Consider the following 15054-nt stretch of genomic DNA (forward strand, 5'->3'; position numbering starts at 1 on the left):
CGTAGCGAGCTAGGTGGGTCGATCAAGTTGAGGATGATCTGCGGACCTTTCGCAGAGTGCGTTAACAGCCATGAACCGAGTTGAATGGAGACGGCTCCTACGTGCACCAGAGGGGAAACTCAGGCCCTAGTCTGACCGGGTAAGGTAAGCATGAACCAAAATCGTCAATATCGATTACGTCTTTTTCAAGAAGAACGGCAGTATGTAGTTTAAAACCTACATAGTAGTGTACAACGCCTATTGCAATTTCCAATTTGTTCGTTTCATAAAAAATCTAATCCATGAATAGTATCTTCCTAGTTAATGGCACACCCTGCCTTTTTTCTGTGTCTATTTCAAACGTGTGAGTGACAAACCGCCGAGGAACCATTCGATCAGTGTTACAATTCCTGCAAAGCAAAAGGATAATCGGATTTATTTCCACTTGGCGCATCCGGACTTTGTTTCCAATGCATTTTTCCTCACTAAACGGATTTGGATTTGCACATTGTTTGTTTGATTTTTCTCACATTTGGCTTACCGACTCCCGTCGAAGCCTAATCGTGTGAAAATAATTGACCAGTGAGTATAACGCGCTTTGCTGGTAATTTGATTACCTGGTGTCAGTAATCACGCAAACCCTTTACCAGGATGGTAGAACCCACTATAAAAATGGACTCCCGGTAACACCAAGGCGAACATTTGCGAAGCGTTTTCCTTCGAAATCGGTCCAAATCGTTCCTTTTAGCTGTATAGAATTGTAGTTTCTTGCAACGGTGTTCTTTTGGTGTATTACGTTATAAGTTGTTCAACCAATTCGTGTGTTTTAAAGTGTCAAATCGAATAAATACCCGCAATAACTTTAGAATTTAAGCTTCCCCTTACCCCGCAATGTTCCTGATAAACGAAACCGATGCGGCCATATTTCCGATGGCTCGTACCGGTGATATGCCCAAGATGCTGGGCTGGAATCTACCTGCAGACCAGCAGCACTTGGTGCATGAACATTGGAAGGATTTCCCGGCACCACCATACTACATGCACCTGCTGCTGGCAATGATCTACTTCGTGCTGATGAATGTTTCGCTGATCGGCAACGGTATCGTTGTGTGGATTTTTTCAACGTGAGTATTAGATTGAATTGTTTGTTCATTGAGTTAAGTTCTCAAAAGTGACTTGCCTGGAGGCCTAATGGATACCGCCTGTGTTTTGTGATTTGTATATTCCCATTTAATTTTAGTATCAATTGAAAAAATGCTCAGGTAGAAAAGTTTACAAAGGATTTACCGCAGAAAAAGTAGTCTTTTGCATGTTAGGTTTTAATTTTGGGTTTAAGAAAATCTGCTCAACATAAAAGATAATTCAGTACTACGGATAGGGATCGCATTTAAAACCAACGTTGGAGGCAGGATTACCTTCCTTACCTATCTATTACCAGAACCTTTTTACATATACCCTCGTCTTTCTAGGCCCATCGTTAGTTAGTGCTTCCAAAAAACGCTAGTGATAGTGTGCACAATAGAGGTAATGAACTATAGAGAAAGAATATCGCTGGTGTTGTTTCCGCAACATCTCTTGCTGTCGGGGATAGGCAGGAATATAAATGGTATCATCTATATTTCATTGACTCTATTGTATGTACCCTCAAGGTTAACTGCCTAGCTACGGACTTCGTTACTCGATTTTTAGGCGTACACTCTTGATGACTGGTGTCGCATTGCCAGCTTTACAGGTCACCTTTATCCTCGGAAGGGGGGGGGGGTTAGACTCGGCACTACGTTTTCTCCTAGCTACATACTTACTTACCGGTCAGGCTAAGGCCGGAGTGGCCTCTGCTGTACATAGTAGCCGCCTCCATTCCACTCGGTCCATGGCTGTTTGCCTCCAGTTCCGCACTCTGCGTAGGGTCCGCAGATCGTCCTCCACTTGGCCGACCCACCTAGCTCGCTGCGCTCCACGTCTTCTTGTACCGGTCGGATGACTATCGAGAACCATTTTAGCCGGGTTGCTATCCGACATCCTGATGACGTGACCCGCCCACCGTAGCCTCCCGATTTTCGCGGTATGGACGATGGTTGGTTCTCCCAGCAGCTGATGCAGCTCGTGGTTCATTCACCTTCTCCAAGTCCCGTCTTCCATCTGCACTCCGCCGTAGATGGTACGCAACACCTTCCGTTCGAAAACTCCAAGGGCGCGTTGGTCCTCTGCACGTAGGGTCCATGTTTTGTGCCCATTGAGGACGACCGGTCTAATCAAAGTTTTGTAGATAGTTAACTTCGTGTTACGGCGAACTTTATTCGATCGTAGGGTTCTGCGGAGTCCAAAGTAGGCACGATTTCCTGCCACAATGCGCCTCTGAATTTCTCTGCTGGTGTCGTTGTCGTCGGTCACCAGTGAGCCCAAGTACACGAATTCTTCAACCGCCTCGATTTCATCACCGTCGATATGAATTCGGGGTGGCGGGCGCGGTGATTCCTCCCTGGAGCGCTTTGTCATCATGTACTTTGTCTTCGACACATTAATGACTAATCCGATTCGCCTGGCTTCACTCTTTAGTCGGATGTACGTTTCCGCCATAGTCTCAAATTTACGAGCAATAATATCAATATCATCGGCGAAACCAAGCAGCTGAACGGACTTCGTGAAAATCGTCCCACTCGTGTTTATCCCCGCTCTTCTTATTACACCCTCCAAAGCAATGTTGAACAGCAAGCACGAAAGACCATCACCTTGCCGTAACCCTCTGCGAGATTCGAAGGAACTCGAGAGTGTCCCTGATACTCGAACTACGCACACGTTGTGGGCACGTTGTATTCGCGGCATTTCTGCAACACCTGGCGGATGGCGAACATCTAGTCCGTTGTAGCGCGTTCACCCATAAATTCAGCCTGATATTGCCCCACGAACTCTCTTGCAATCGGTGATAGTCGGCGGCATAAAATTTGAGAGAGTATCTTGTAGGCAGCGCTCAGTAGTGTGATCGCGCGGTAGTTCCCGCAATCCAACTTGTCGCCCTTTTTGTAGATGGGACACACGATACCTTCCATCCATTCCTCCGGTAATACTTCCTCCTCCCAAATCTTGGTAATGACCCAGTGTAGTGCTCTCACCAGTGCTTCTCCACCGTATTTTAGAAGCTCGCTTGGTAGTTGATCTGCTCCAGCGGCTTTGTTGTTTTTCAACCGGCCAACCTCCTCGTCAATCTCTTGAAGGTCAGGGGCCGGAAGTCTTCCGTCCTGTGCACATACTCCTAGATCTGTTACCACGCCACCTTCGGTACTTGCAACGTCGCCATTGAGGTGCTCATCGTAATGCTGCCGCCACCTCTCGACCACCTCACGCTCGCTCGTGAGAATATTCCCGAGATTATCTCGGCACATGTCGGCTTGTGGCACAAAGCCTCTGCGCGAGCGGTTCAGCTTCTCGTAGAACTTTCGTGTGTCCTTAGCGCGGTACAGCTCTTCCATCGCTTCGCGATCTCGTTCTTCCTGCTGGCGCTTTTTAATCCGGAAGACTGAGTTCTGCCTGTTCCGCGCCTGTTTGTAACGTGTCTCATTCGCTCTCGTACGGTGTTGCAGCATTCTCGCCCATGCTGCATTCTTCTCGTTTTTCAACTGTTCACATTCGCCGTCGTACCAGTCGTTTCTGTGATTCGGAGTCGCGAGGCCTAGTGATGTAGCCGAGGTACTACCTATGGCGGATCGGATGTCCCTCCAGCCATCTTCAAGTGTAGCTGCGCCAAGCTGCTCTTCCGTTGGTAGGGCCACTGCTAACTGCTGCGCGTAGTCTTGAGCCAATTCTACGTTACGAAGTTGCTCGATGTTGAGCCGCGGCGTTCGACTTCGACGTGTGGTGATAACTGTCGAAAGTTTTGAGCGCATGCATACAGCGACTAAGTAGTGATCCGAATCTATATTCGCACTCGATTTGGTTTTCTGTTTGATGGTCGGGTGATTTCCAGGTGGCTTTGTGGATATCTTTGCGGGGGAAGAAGGTGCTTCGGACTACCATACCACGGGAGGCTGCAAAGTTTACGCATCGCTGGCCGTTATCTTCCGATACGGCGTGCTGTTTCGCCCGATTACCTGTCTGTACATTTCCTCCCTTCCTACCTGCGCGTTCATGTCGCCGACAACGATTTTCACGTCACGCGGCGAGCAACCATCGTATGTTTGCTCTAACTGCGCGTAGAACGCTTCTTTCTCGTCATCGGGTCTCCCTTCGTGTAGGCAGTTGACGTTGATGAAGCTGTAGTTGAAGAAACGGCCCTTAACTCTCAACGTGCACATCCTTGCGTTGATCGGCTGCCACCCGATCACACGTTGTCGCATCTTGCCCAACACTATAAATCCTGTTCCCAGTTCATTGGTGGTGCCACAGCTTTGGTAGAAGGTAGCCGCTCGATGCCCGCTTTTCCACACTTTCTGTCCAGTCCAACAAAGTTCCTGCAACGCCACGATGTCGAAGTTGCGGGGATGTAGTTCGTCGTAGATTATCCTGTCACATCCTGCGAAACCTAGTGACTTGCAATTCCATGTTCCAAGTTTCCAATCGTAGTCCTTATTTCGTCGCATGGGTCTTTGCCGATTGAATCGAGTCGTATTTTCTCCTATGTTATTCGCAATGAGGATTTTTACGGGTGGCTTATTGGGCCTACGCCAACACTCCTGTCTCGCCGGAGGGCCATCGTGTCAGTTCTGTTTAACGTCCCAACCAACACTGGGACGACCACGCTGATGGGGCTACCACCTTGGATCTAGCTGGGCGTTGTTCAGCGTTTCTTACTCAGCCGCTGGATGCCAGAACAGACGCTGTTTGATCCGCACCTCCTTGGTGAACAGACACTCGGATCGTACCTAGCTACATCACAGATATTAATAGCTGATATCGCGTGCACCGCAATTCTACCTCCCAGACTAGAAAGCTATATCTAGTTTGGTCGGTATATCAAGATACCCGGTAGGTCCCATTGTCAGCAACTCCTTCTAATGCTAGCTGATAGGGCATGAAACTTCGGCAGTGGTGCCCGCAGTATCAGTTATCAATACTTGCAGAACAATTGGATATGGGTGTGGTGGTTGACCCTACCCACCTTTCTACAAAGGAAGTGGTAAGGACCTCCCGGGATGCTGGACAAGTGGCAGCATGCTGCCTTGGTGGACTCCTCAAAGTGAGTCATCGATGTTCGTTGCTGCATGGCCACGCAGCTAACCTTGACGATGCGATGTACACTAGCCTCTCTCAGTGGCGGCAATAGGAATGTGTTAGGTGGGTCGACGGTTTAGTCCTGTCTTCAACATTATGTGTAAGAGATGGACCCCTAACCCCACACTACCTGGAGCTGAACCGATAGGGTGTGTGTTGAGCAGATTATCCCCCTTCGCTTAGAGAAAAAAAAAAGAACATGGTGCCTTCGTCCATCAAGAATCTCTCTGGGAGCCCTTTTCACATTATGATTTATCTATTCCAGATCGAAATCCTTACGCAACGGGTCCAACATGTTCGTGGTGAATCTAGCCATTTTCGACCTTCTGATGATGTGTGAAATGCCAATGTTCCTGGTAAACTCCTTCGCCGGGCATTTGGTTGGCTTTGAAACGGGTTGCGCTGTGTACGCCGCACTCGGGAGTCTATCGGGAATCGGAGGCTCCATCACCAACGCAGTCATCGCGTACGACCGATACCGCACCATTTCCAACCCTCTGGACGGCCGCCTGAATAGAGTACAATGTGGTATTCTGATTTTCATCACCTGGCTGTGGGCAATGCCATTCACGTTGCTACCCGTGTTCAAAATTTGGGGTCGATACATTCCGGAAGGATTTCTTACTACGTGCTCCTTTGACTACTTGACCGATGATTCGGATACTCGTGTCTTTGTCGGATGCATCTTCACCTGGGCTTACGTTATTCCGATGATTCTCATTTGCTACTTCTACGGACGCTTGTTTGGTCACGTAAGCAAGCACGAACTTATGCTGAAGAATCAAGCTCGTAAAATGAACGTAGAATCGCTAGCAGCGAACCGTAACGAAAAAGCTCAGTCCGTAGAAATGCGGATTGCCCGGGCTGCCTTCACCATATTCTTCCTGTTTGTTTGTGCATGGACCCCGTATGCAATCGTCACGATGATCGGTGCCTTTGGAGACAGGACACTGCTTACGCCGTTCTTCACCATGATTCCAGCGGTGTGTGCCAAGATAGTGTCCTGTTTGGATCCATGGGTGTACGCCATAAGTCATCCGAAATATCGACAGGAGCTGGAACGACGACTACCCTGGATGGGTATTAAGGAGCCTGGGGATAATATTAGTACGACAGATAGCAAGCAAACAGTCGTGTCAGACTCGGTTCCTATGGGGCCAAACGGAACCGATTGAATTGAACAATTTTTTAATATATGCCCAAAAACAATTTCTCAGTTGCAATACTTGGAAAATCGATGTGGACCAAAGGCAATGTTTGACGGATTTCGATCTAAGGAATAAATAGTATGTAAGAAATATATGTTATTCAAAGCAATTCAGAGCATCCCAGAAAATCAAAAAAAAAAAATAAAGAGAGAACTGCATGATAAAATTGTACTATTTCTGTTCTAACAAAAGAAACGTAATAAACGAAGGTATAACCCCACAATCCCTGTTGTCAGCGTGCAACTCCATTGAACTTTGAACGCTGCAAATTTTTGATTTTGATCTAAATATCATTTTTCGTCATCAAAAATCGATTTAAACATGTTTTGGAAGATGATTCTTTTTAATTCTCGAATTCGTGAAGTTTTGGATTTTTCTAATTTTTATTTTTGAACATCCCCACACTTTTATATTTTTCCTGGAAGCCAATTTGGTGTACGGATTTTTTGAGATGAAAACATTTTGAGATTTTATGATTATTGTTGACATATTTTTATTTTAAATTTTTTTCATTAAAATTTTTATTTTCCGTGTAATTTTGAGGAAAATAATTTTAGAGTGTATTCGATTCCCTTAAACTATTAAATTGAGATAGAATGATTTGGGAAAAATTTAAAATATGTTAATTGTCACGATTCAATACAAAATAAACAATGACTTCTAAAAAGTGACTAAAACATCAATTTTTCAATGATTTTTTAATAATGTAAATACGCTTCCAAATACACCAAAAACCATTTTGAGACATACAAAACTGTCCTGAATATCAGCCAAAAATATAAAAATTTTGATTTTCCATGAAACTAAAATTACAAAAATGCTCAAACTATACCCCGTCTAAAGGCGGGGTTGGGTATTAGAGGGTTAATTCGCGTTCGCAAACAGCCTATTAAATTTTAAGTTTTAATTCGTCGTGTTTATTTTCGTTATTCTGTATACCGTTGCTGATTGATTTTATAAATGTCGAACCGTCTCTGGAAAGTAAAGTTATTACGCAAAGTTGCGTATCTTGAATGTTTAAACATATTAAATTATATTTGAACACCCCAAGTCATTTATTCTGCATAAGCGGCCTGCTAATGCGAATTCAGTTGTTAGTTTTATGAGATGTTTCCGAAGCAGATCGTCGAATTTGTAAGTAGTTTTGTTTTTCATGTGTAATATCTGTTTAAATAAATTTATTATTTAGCTAACCCAAGACAAATCCAATGTCGGGTTTGCTGTAAGAGTCGGTGCTATCTAGGACCAGTTTAAATGCTGCATTTCTGCCGACCAGCACGGGTTCTTGCCCGGTCGCTCTGTAACCACGAATCTGCTTGATTTTACCACGACCTGATTTGAACATTAGGACGCAATCAGTGAAGTACTAGATTGAAAGTAGTGAGCTGGATTTTTTATGGTGAGATGATCAATTCTGCATTTCTGCAAAGAAATGGTGCAAACAGCGTGGATTATATGATTTCTTGCCTAATTTGATGCAGTTTGAGCTAAAGTTTGGGTAACTGTGTTGTTGAAGTTGCAAGAAATAAATAATACAAAAACACAGTAACCCAAACTTTTGCTCAATCAGCGTTTAATTAGTCAATAAACTATAATACCCACACTGTTTGCACCATTATATTTCAGAAATGGAGATTTGATCATCACACCATACCAAAATCCATCTCACTACTTTCAATCTAGTGCTTCACTGATTGCGTCCTAATGTTCAAATCAGGTCGTGGTTTGAAGTTGATGTCATCTACACTGATCTCAAGGCAGCGTTTGATTCAATTGATCATGATATTCTTTTGACATAACTTTCCAGGCTCGGTACTTCGAGTCGGTTAACTTGATTTTCTTCCAACTTGAAAGGAAGAATGCTTCGTGTCAAGCTAAGCTCGATTCGTGCTTCACGAGCTCATCAAGTGTTCCTCAAGGAAGCAGTATGGGCCCTATGCTATTTCTTCTGTTCTTCAACGATGTGATTTTTATCCTGGGACCCGGCTGTAGGCTTGCTTATGCCGACGACCTAAAATTGTACTTTGTAATACGCTCTATCGACGATTGCTTGCATTAGCAATCACTGTTAGACCAATTCGTCGACTGGTGCCATCGGAATAAGCTGACTTTGAGTGTACCTAAATGCATGGTGATTTCCTACTTTCGCAACAAAAGTCCGATCTTGAATGACTACAACATCAATGGCGTCGTTCTATAAAGAACATTGGCGTATTTAGGATTTTTTCCTAGGGGGTGCCTAGAAGGTGCCAGTTTTATCAGTTTTTAGGTTGGTTGTTTTGCTTTTTTTTGTAAAAGGAAATACCGATCCACCCTCAATTTTTTAGTATAATGATATACTGCGTCGCAGGAAAAATTAGCCCGCAAATTTTGACTAACGTGAAACCAACATTGTAGCGAGTCTGGTTTGTACGTATAATACAAGAAATTTGTGTTTTCGGCAAAACATTCTTTCGGTAATTCCTCAGGGAATATTCCCGGCAATTTATTTGGAAATTGTTTTGCAATTTATCTCAATTCTTTTGCAAATTTTTCAGTAAATCCTTTGGATCCCCTTCGAAAATTTATTAAAGAATTTATGTAGTAATATGTTTGGAATTTAATACGAAACAGCTTTCACGCATTCTTTAAAAAAATCATCGGAAATTCCATTAGGACTAGGAGTATTTTCAGCTTTTTTATTTTGTTGGCAAAACCTTTTGAAATGTTTTCTCGGGAGTTCCTTCGTCAATTTTTTAGTAGTCTTTTAAGCATTGTTTTGTTAATGTAAGCAATTCTATTGATATTAACTTTTTCCAATGCTCCAATTACTCTTCAGAAAATTCTTTTGAGAATTATTTTAGTGGAGCCTTAAGTAATTCATTCGACAATGACTCTGGGAACTTCCTCACATTTTTTTTTCATTTTACAGTCATTCTACTTTTTTTTTGTATTTTTGTCGATAGTTTGGACTTTCATTATCAACGTATGCTATCCGGTATTCCTTCGCCAATTTTTTTCAAAAGCTCCTTCGGAAACTCTCATAAATCGCTTCAATAATTTTATTGAAAATTCTTTAGACAATTTCTTCTAGATTTCTTTAGTAGTTGTGTGCGGAATTCCTGCAGCACATGATTTTGGAATACCTTCGGCAGCTTCGATGTTACATGCATTGAAGATTGATTTGGAAATAGCATCAGCAATGCCTTGGGTAATTTTGGAAACTTCGATTATTACTTAGAGAACTACTTCGGTAATTCCTTTGGAAATTAATTCGGCAAATTTCTTCGAGATTTCCTTCGGAAATTTATTTAAAAAAAGAAAATCCTTGTAACGGGGACTCTACGGCAATTATTTTCAGGAATTCTTACTATTTTTTTCAAAAATTCCTTTGATGATTTTGGGAAATTCTTTGAGAATTTCTTCGATTTTTTTGTGAATGTTTGCAGAATTGTTTATAGAATATGTTTCAGCAATTTATTTTGAGATTGGATTTGGGCAATTTCTTAAAAAAGCCTTAATATTTTCTTCAGGAATTTCTCTGGTAATTCTTATAGAAATCTTTTGGTAACTACTTTGAAAGTTTTAAGATATTTTTGAAGGAATTTTTTCCGGGATTCTGCCAGAAAGTTTTTCGCGAATTTCAAAGGATTTTCTTTGAGCAAGCCCAGTTGGGAATACCCGAATTTCCAGTTCAGCAATTTTCGGAAGTAGTGTAGAATTAGCAAACGTTAAAATACACGTAAATAAAAATATAAACAAAATATAAATACAATTAAATCTTGAATTAAATCACGATAAAATTGCCTGAGAAATTTGCATAATAACTGAAAAAAAATTGCAGAAATAATTAGAGCCATTGAAATAGCTAAAAAATCCTAAGAATAAAAAAAATTAAATTCCAGTGAAACTACCGCAGAAATTAAAAAACAAACAACCATGCCGAAGGAACTCTCAAAGAAATGGCCATACTGCGGTCTAACGAATACGGAGTCGTAGGTTGTATTCCCAACTCGATTTTTTTCACAAATTCGTCTCTCAATTCGTCAATTAGCAACATTCTTTGCCTTCTAATTAATTATAAGTTTTTCCCGTATATTCCTATAGGGTTTCACTAGAGATTTCTTCAGTAATACCTCCTAGGATTTCACTGGAAATTTCAACTTTTCCCGAAATTCTTTTAGGGATTCCTCTGAGGTTTATATTGAGATTCTTTCAGCTGGCATTCTTTGAAGAAGGCCAAGAGGAGTTCCAGGAGTAAAACCACGATAAATTTTTAAGAGTAACCCATGCATCAAAATTCTAGAGCAATTTCTGGATGAGTCCCTGGAAAAATCAAAGGCATTTCTGGAAGCATCCTAGGAAAACTGCCTAAAAGAATCCCAGCAAGAATGCCAGGAGAAATCCTTATAGAAATTCTTGTAGGTATCGTAATAAGAATTTCTGGAGGAGACCTAGGAGGCATTCATGAAACATTAGGGGCTGTCCATAAACCACGTGGTCATGAGAGGGGGGGGTGGGTTCGGCCAATGACCATTTTGTATGGACGAAAAAAAAAATTTGTATGGACTAATGACCACGCGGGGGGGGGGGGGTGGTTGAGAAGTCCCAAAAAAATGACCACGTGGTTTATGGACAGCCCCTAAAAGCAGCAGGGGGGGGGTTTGCTTCGGCAAACCTGAGCGTCTGTTCTCCAGGAGGAGCGGCTCACAACAGCGTCTGATCCCCATGTAAGGGGCGGCTGATCTACGTCCGAGTGCCAGGGAAGGACTCTAAGCTCAACTGTGCACTATGGTCCTCCGGAAAGTAGGGGGTTGGTGTCATGCCCTACGAGCCAGCCGTAAAAAAACCATTGTAACGGAAAATCAGCAACAGAATAATACGAATCGAGACCAACGGCAACAACCCCGGCGAACAAAAAGGACTTGCGATTGGAAACTCGGTACGTGGAACTGCAGATCTCTCAACTTCATTGGGAGCACCCGCATACTCGCCGATCTACTGAAGGATCGCGGGTTCGGCATCGTAGCGCTGCAGGAGGTGTGTTGGACAGGATCCATGGTGCGAACGTTTAGAGGTAATCATACCATCTACCAGAGCTGCGGCAACACACGCGAGCTGGGAACAGCTTTCATCGTGATAGGTGATATGCAGAGGTGCGTGATCGGTTGGTGGCCGATCGACGAAAGAATGTGCAGGTTGAGGATCAAGGGCCGATTCTTCAGCTTCAGCATAATAAACGTGCACAGCCCACACTCCGGAAGTACTGATGATGACAAGGACGCATTTTACGCGTAGCTCGAACGCGAGTACGACCGCTGCCCAAGCCACGACGTCAAGATCATCATAGGAGATTTGAACGCTCAGGTAGGACAGGAGGAGGAATTCAGACCGACGATTGGTAAGTTTAGCGCCCACCAGCAAACGAACGAAAACGGCCTACGACTCATTGATTTCGCCGCCTCCAAAAATATGGCCATACGTAGCACCTTTTTCCAACACAGCCTCCCTTATCGTTACACCTGGAGATCACCACAGCAGACGGAATCTCAAATCGACCACGTTCTGATTGACGGACGGCACTTCTCCGACATTATCGACGTCAGGACCTATCGTGGCGCCAACATCGACTCCGACCACTATCTGGTGATGGTCAAACTGCGCCCAAAACTCTCCGTCATCAACAATGTACGGTACCGGCGACCGCCACGGTACAACCTAGAGCGACTGAATCAACCGGATGTCGCCTCAGCATACGCGCAGAATCTCGAGGCCGCGTTGCCAGACGAGGGTTAGCTCGATAAGGCCCCTCTAGAGGACTGCTGGAGTACAGTGAAAGCAGCCATCACCGACGCAGCCGAGAGCACCATGGGGTACGTGGAACGGAATCGACGGAACGAATGGTTCGACAAAGAGTGCAGGACGATTTCGGAGAAGAAGAACGCAGCGAGGGCGGTAATGTTGCAGCAAGGGACTCGACAGAACGTGGAACGTTACAAGCAGAAGCGGAAACAGCAGACCCGCCTCTTTCGGGAGAAAAAGCGCCGCCTGGAAGAAGCAGAGTGTGAAGAAATGAAACTGCTGCTCCGTTCCCAAGAAACACGGAAGTTCTATCAGAAGCTCAACGCATCCCGCAACGGCTTCGTGCCGCGAGCCGAAATATACAGGGATAAAGGCGGAGCCCTCTTGACGGACGGACGTGAGGTGATCGAAAGGTGGAAGCAGCACTTCGATCAGCACCTGAACGGCGTGGAGAACGTAGGCACAGGAGCCCACGGCAACGGAGGCAACGACGACGCCAGTGCAGCGGAGGACGAAAATGAACCAATTCCCACGCTGAGGGAAGTTAAGGATGCCATTCGCTAGCTCAAACCCAACAAAGCAGCTGGTAAGGATGGTATCGCAGCTGAACTAATCAAGATGGGCCCAGAAAGGCCACCTGTCTGCATCGGCTGGTAGTCAGGATCTGGGAAACCGAACAGCTACCGGAGGAGTGGAAGGAAGGGGTAATCTGCCCCATTAACAAGAAAGGCGACCATTTGGAATGTGAGAACTTCAGGGCTCACTATTTTGAATGCTGTCACTATTTTGAATGCTATCACTATTTTGAATGCTGCCTACAAAGTGCTATCCCAGATCATCTTCCGTCGTCTGTCACCAATCTGTCACCTAAAACGAATAAGTTCGTTGGAAGTTATCAAGCCGGTTTCATCGACGGCCGGTCGACAACGGACCAGATCTTCACCGTACGGAAAATCCTCCAGAAATGACGTGAATACCAGGTACAAACGCATCACCTGTTCATCGAATTCAAAGCGGCATACGACAGTATCGACCGCGCAGAGCTATGGAGAATCATGGACGAAAACGGCTTTCCTGGGAAGCTGACTAGACTGATTAAAGCAACGATGGACGGTGTGCACTGCGTAAGGGTTTCGGACTAGGTTTCGGGTGAACTATCTAGTTCATTCGAATCTCGCCGGGGACTGCGACAAGGTGATGGACTCTCATGCCTACTCTTCAACATCGCTTTGGAAGGTGTGATGCGACGAGCCGGGCTCAACAGCCGGGGAACGATTTTCACAAAATCCGGTCAATTTGTGTGCTTTGCGGACGACATGGACATTATTGCAAGGGGACTGTTCATAAACCACGTAGACCAAAATTTGGTCATCTCAGACCCCCCCCCCCCTCCCTTCTCGTAGACTTTCATCCATACAAATGTATTGAAATTTGTATGGAGCGTAGACTTTGGCCAGACCCCCCCTCCCCCCAAAAAGTCCACGTGGTTTATTAACGGCCCCAAGAACATTTGGAACGGTAGCAGAGCTGTACACCCGCCTGAAACGCGAAGCAGCAAATGTCGGACTGGTGGTGAATGCCTCAAAAACAAAGTGCAAGCTGGTAGGCAGAACCGAACACGACCGGATCCGTCTGGGTAGTAGTGTTACGATAGACGGGGATACTTTTGAGGTGGTGGAGGAATTCGTCTACCTCGTATCCTTACTGACGGCTGACAACAACGTGAGCCATGAAATTCGGAGGTGCATCATCAGCGGAAGTCGGGCCTACTACGGACTCCAGAAGAAACTGCGGTCGAAAAAGATTCACCCACGCACCATGTACAGAACGCTAATAAGACCGGTGATCCTCTACGGGCACGAGACATGGACCATGCTCGAGGAGGACCTACAAGCACACGGAGTTTTCGAGCGACGCGTGCTAAGAACGATCTTCGGCGGTGTGCAGGAGAACGGTGTGTGGCGGAGAAGGATGATCCACGAGCTGCACTTTACGGCGAACCCAGCATCCAGAAGGTGGCCAAAGCCGGAAGGATACGGTGGGCAGGGTATGTTGCAAGAATGCCGGACAACAACCCTGCCATGCTGGTGTTTGCAACTGATCCGGTTGGCACAAGAAGGCGTGGAGCGCAGAGAGCAAGATGCGTGGTGTGGAGCGGACCTGGTGTGGTGGTTAGATCACTTGACTATCACACCGAGGACCTGGGATCGAATCCCACTCCCGACATACTCACGAAAATGTGGGTTCTTCCTTCGGAAGGGAAGTGAAACGTGGGTCCCGAGATGAACTAGCCTAGGGTTAAAAATCTCGTTAATACAGACAAAAAAAAAGATGGGCGGACCAGGTGGAGCGTGACTTGGCGAGCATTGGGCGAGACCGAGGATGGAGAGCGGCAGCCACAATCCGAGTTTTGTGGCGTACTATTGTTGATTATGTCTTGTCTTAATGATGTTGAACAAATAAATGTAATATGTATATAGCCTTTCCAGTATACTTGGTGTACGAGAAAGGCAGAATTCAACAAGAAAGCTTAAAAACTCCGAGATCTCGATTAATAAAAAGTTCCAGATTGCCCTGCCAGTCCGCGGATTTTTGTTGTAATCTATAAATGATCTATCAACTGCTTTTTAGGATGTAGCTTATCGGTTTAACTGGAAAGTAGATCTTCATGTTGAATGAGTTGAAAGTATGAAATATGCTTATAGACGGAAACATGAACGACAACCAGCCGGTTGCGATTCGTCCATGTTTTTGAAGTCAGAATCAGTTTCAGGGCAAACATTTGATTTAGGCGTGATTTACGAGTAATTATTATAGGAATTATACCATGATGTCCGATTAAAACTACCTTTGTGGGCTTCGTTGCCGTGCGGTTAGCGGC

The 15054-nt window shown here is 44.8% G+C and overlaps 1 protein-coding gene across 1 annotated transcript; it reads left to right on the plus strand.

The window, feature by feature from the left end:
- The first annotated feature begins 659 nt into the window (after positions 1 to 659).
- Positions 660 to 6561, plus strand: LOC115260681 (opsin-3). Its single transcript, XM_029861840.2, has 2 exons — positions 660 to 1103; positions 5450 to 6561. The coding sequence occupies exons 1-2, from the start codon at positions 871 to 873 to the stop codon at positions 6357 to 6359; spliced, it is 1143 nt and encodes a 380-aa protein (XP_029717700.2). The 5' UTR covers positions 660 to 870; the 3' UTR covers positions 6360 to 6561.
- Positions 6562 to 15054: the final 8493 nt, after the last annotated feature.

The sequence above is a fragment of the Aedes albopictus genome, chromosome 1 (assembly GCF_035046485.1).
Source record: "Aedes albopictus strain Foshan chromosome 1, AalbF5, whole genome shotgun sequence".
Classification (NCBI taxonomy): Eukaryota; Metazoa; Arthropoda; class Insecta; order Diptera; family Culicidae; genus Aedes; species Aedes albopictus.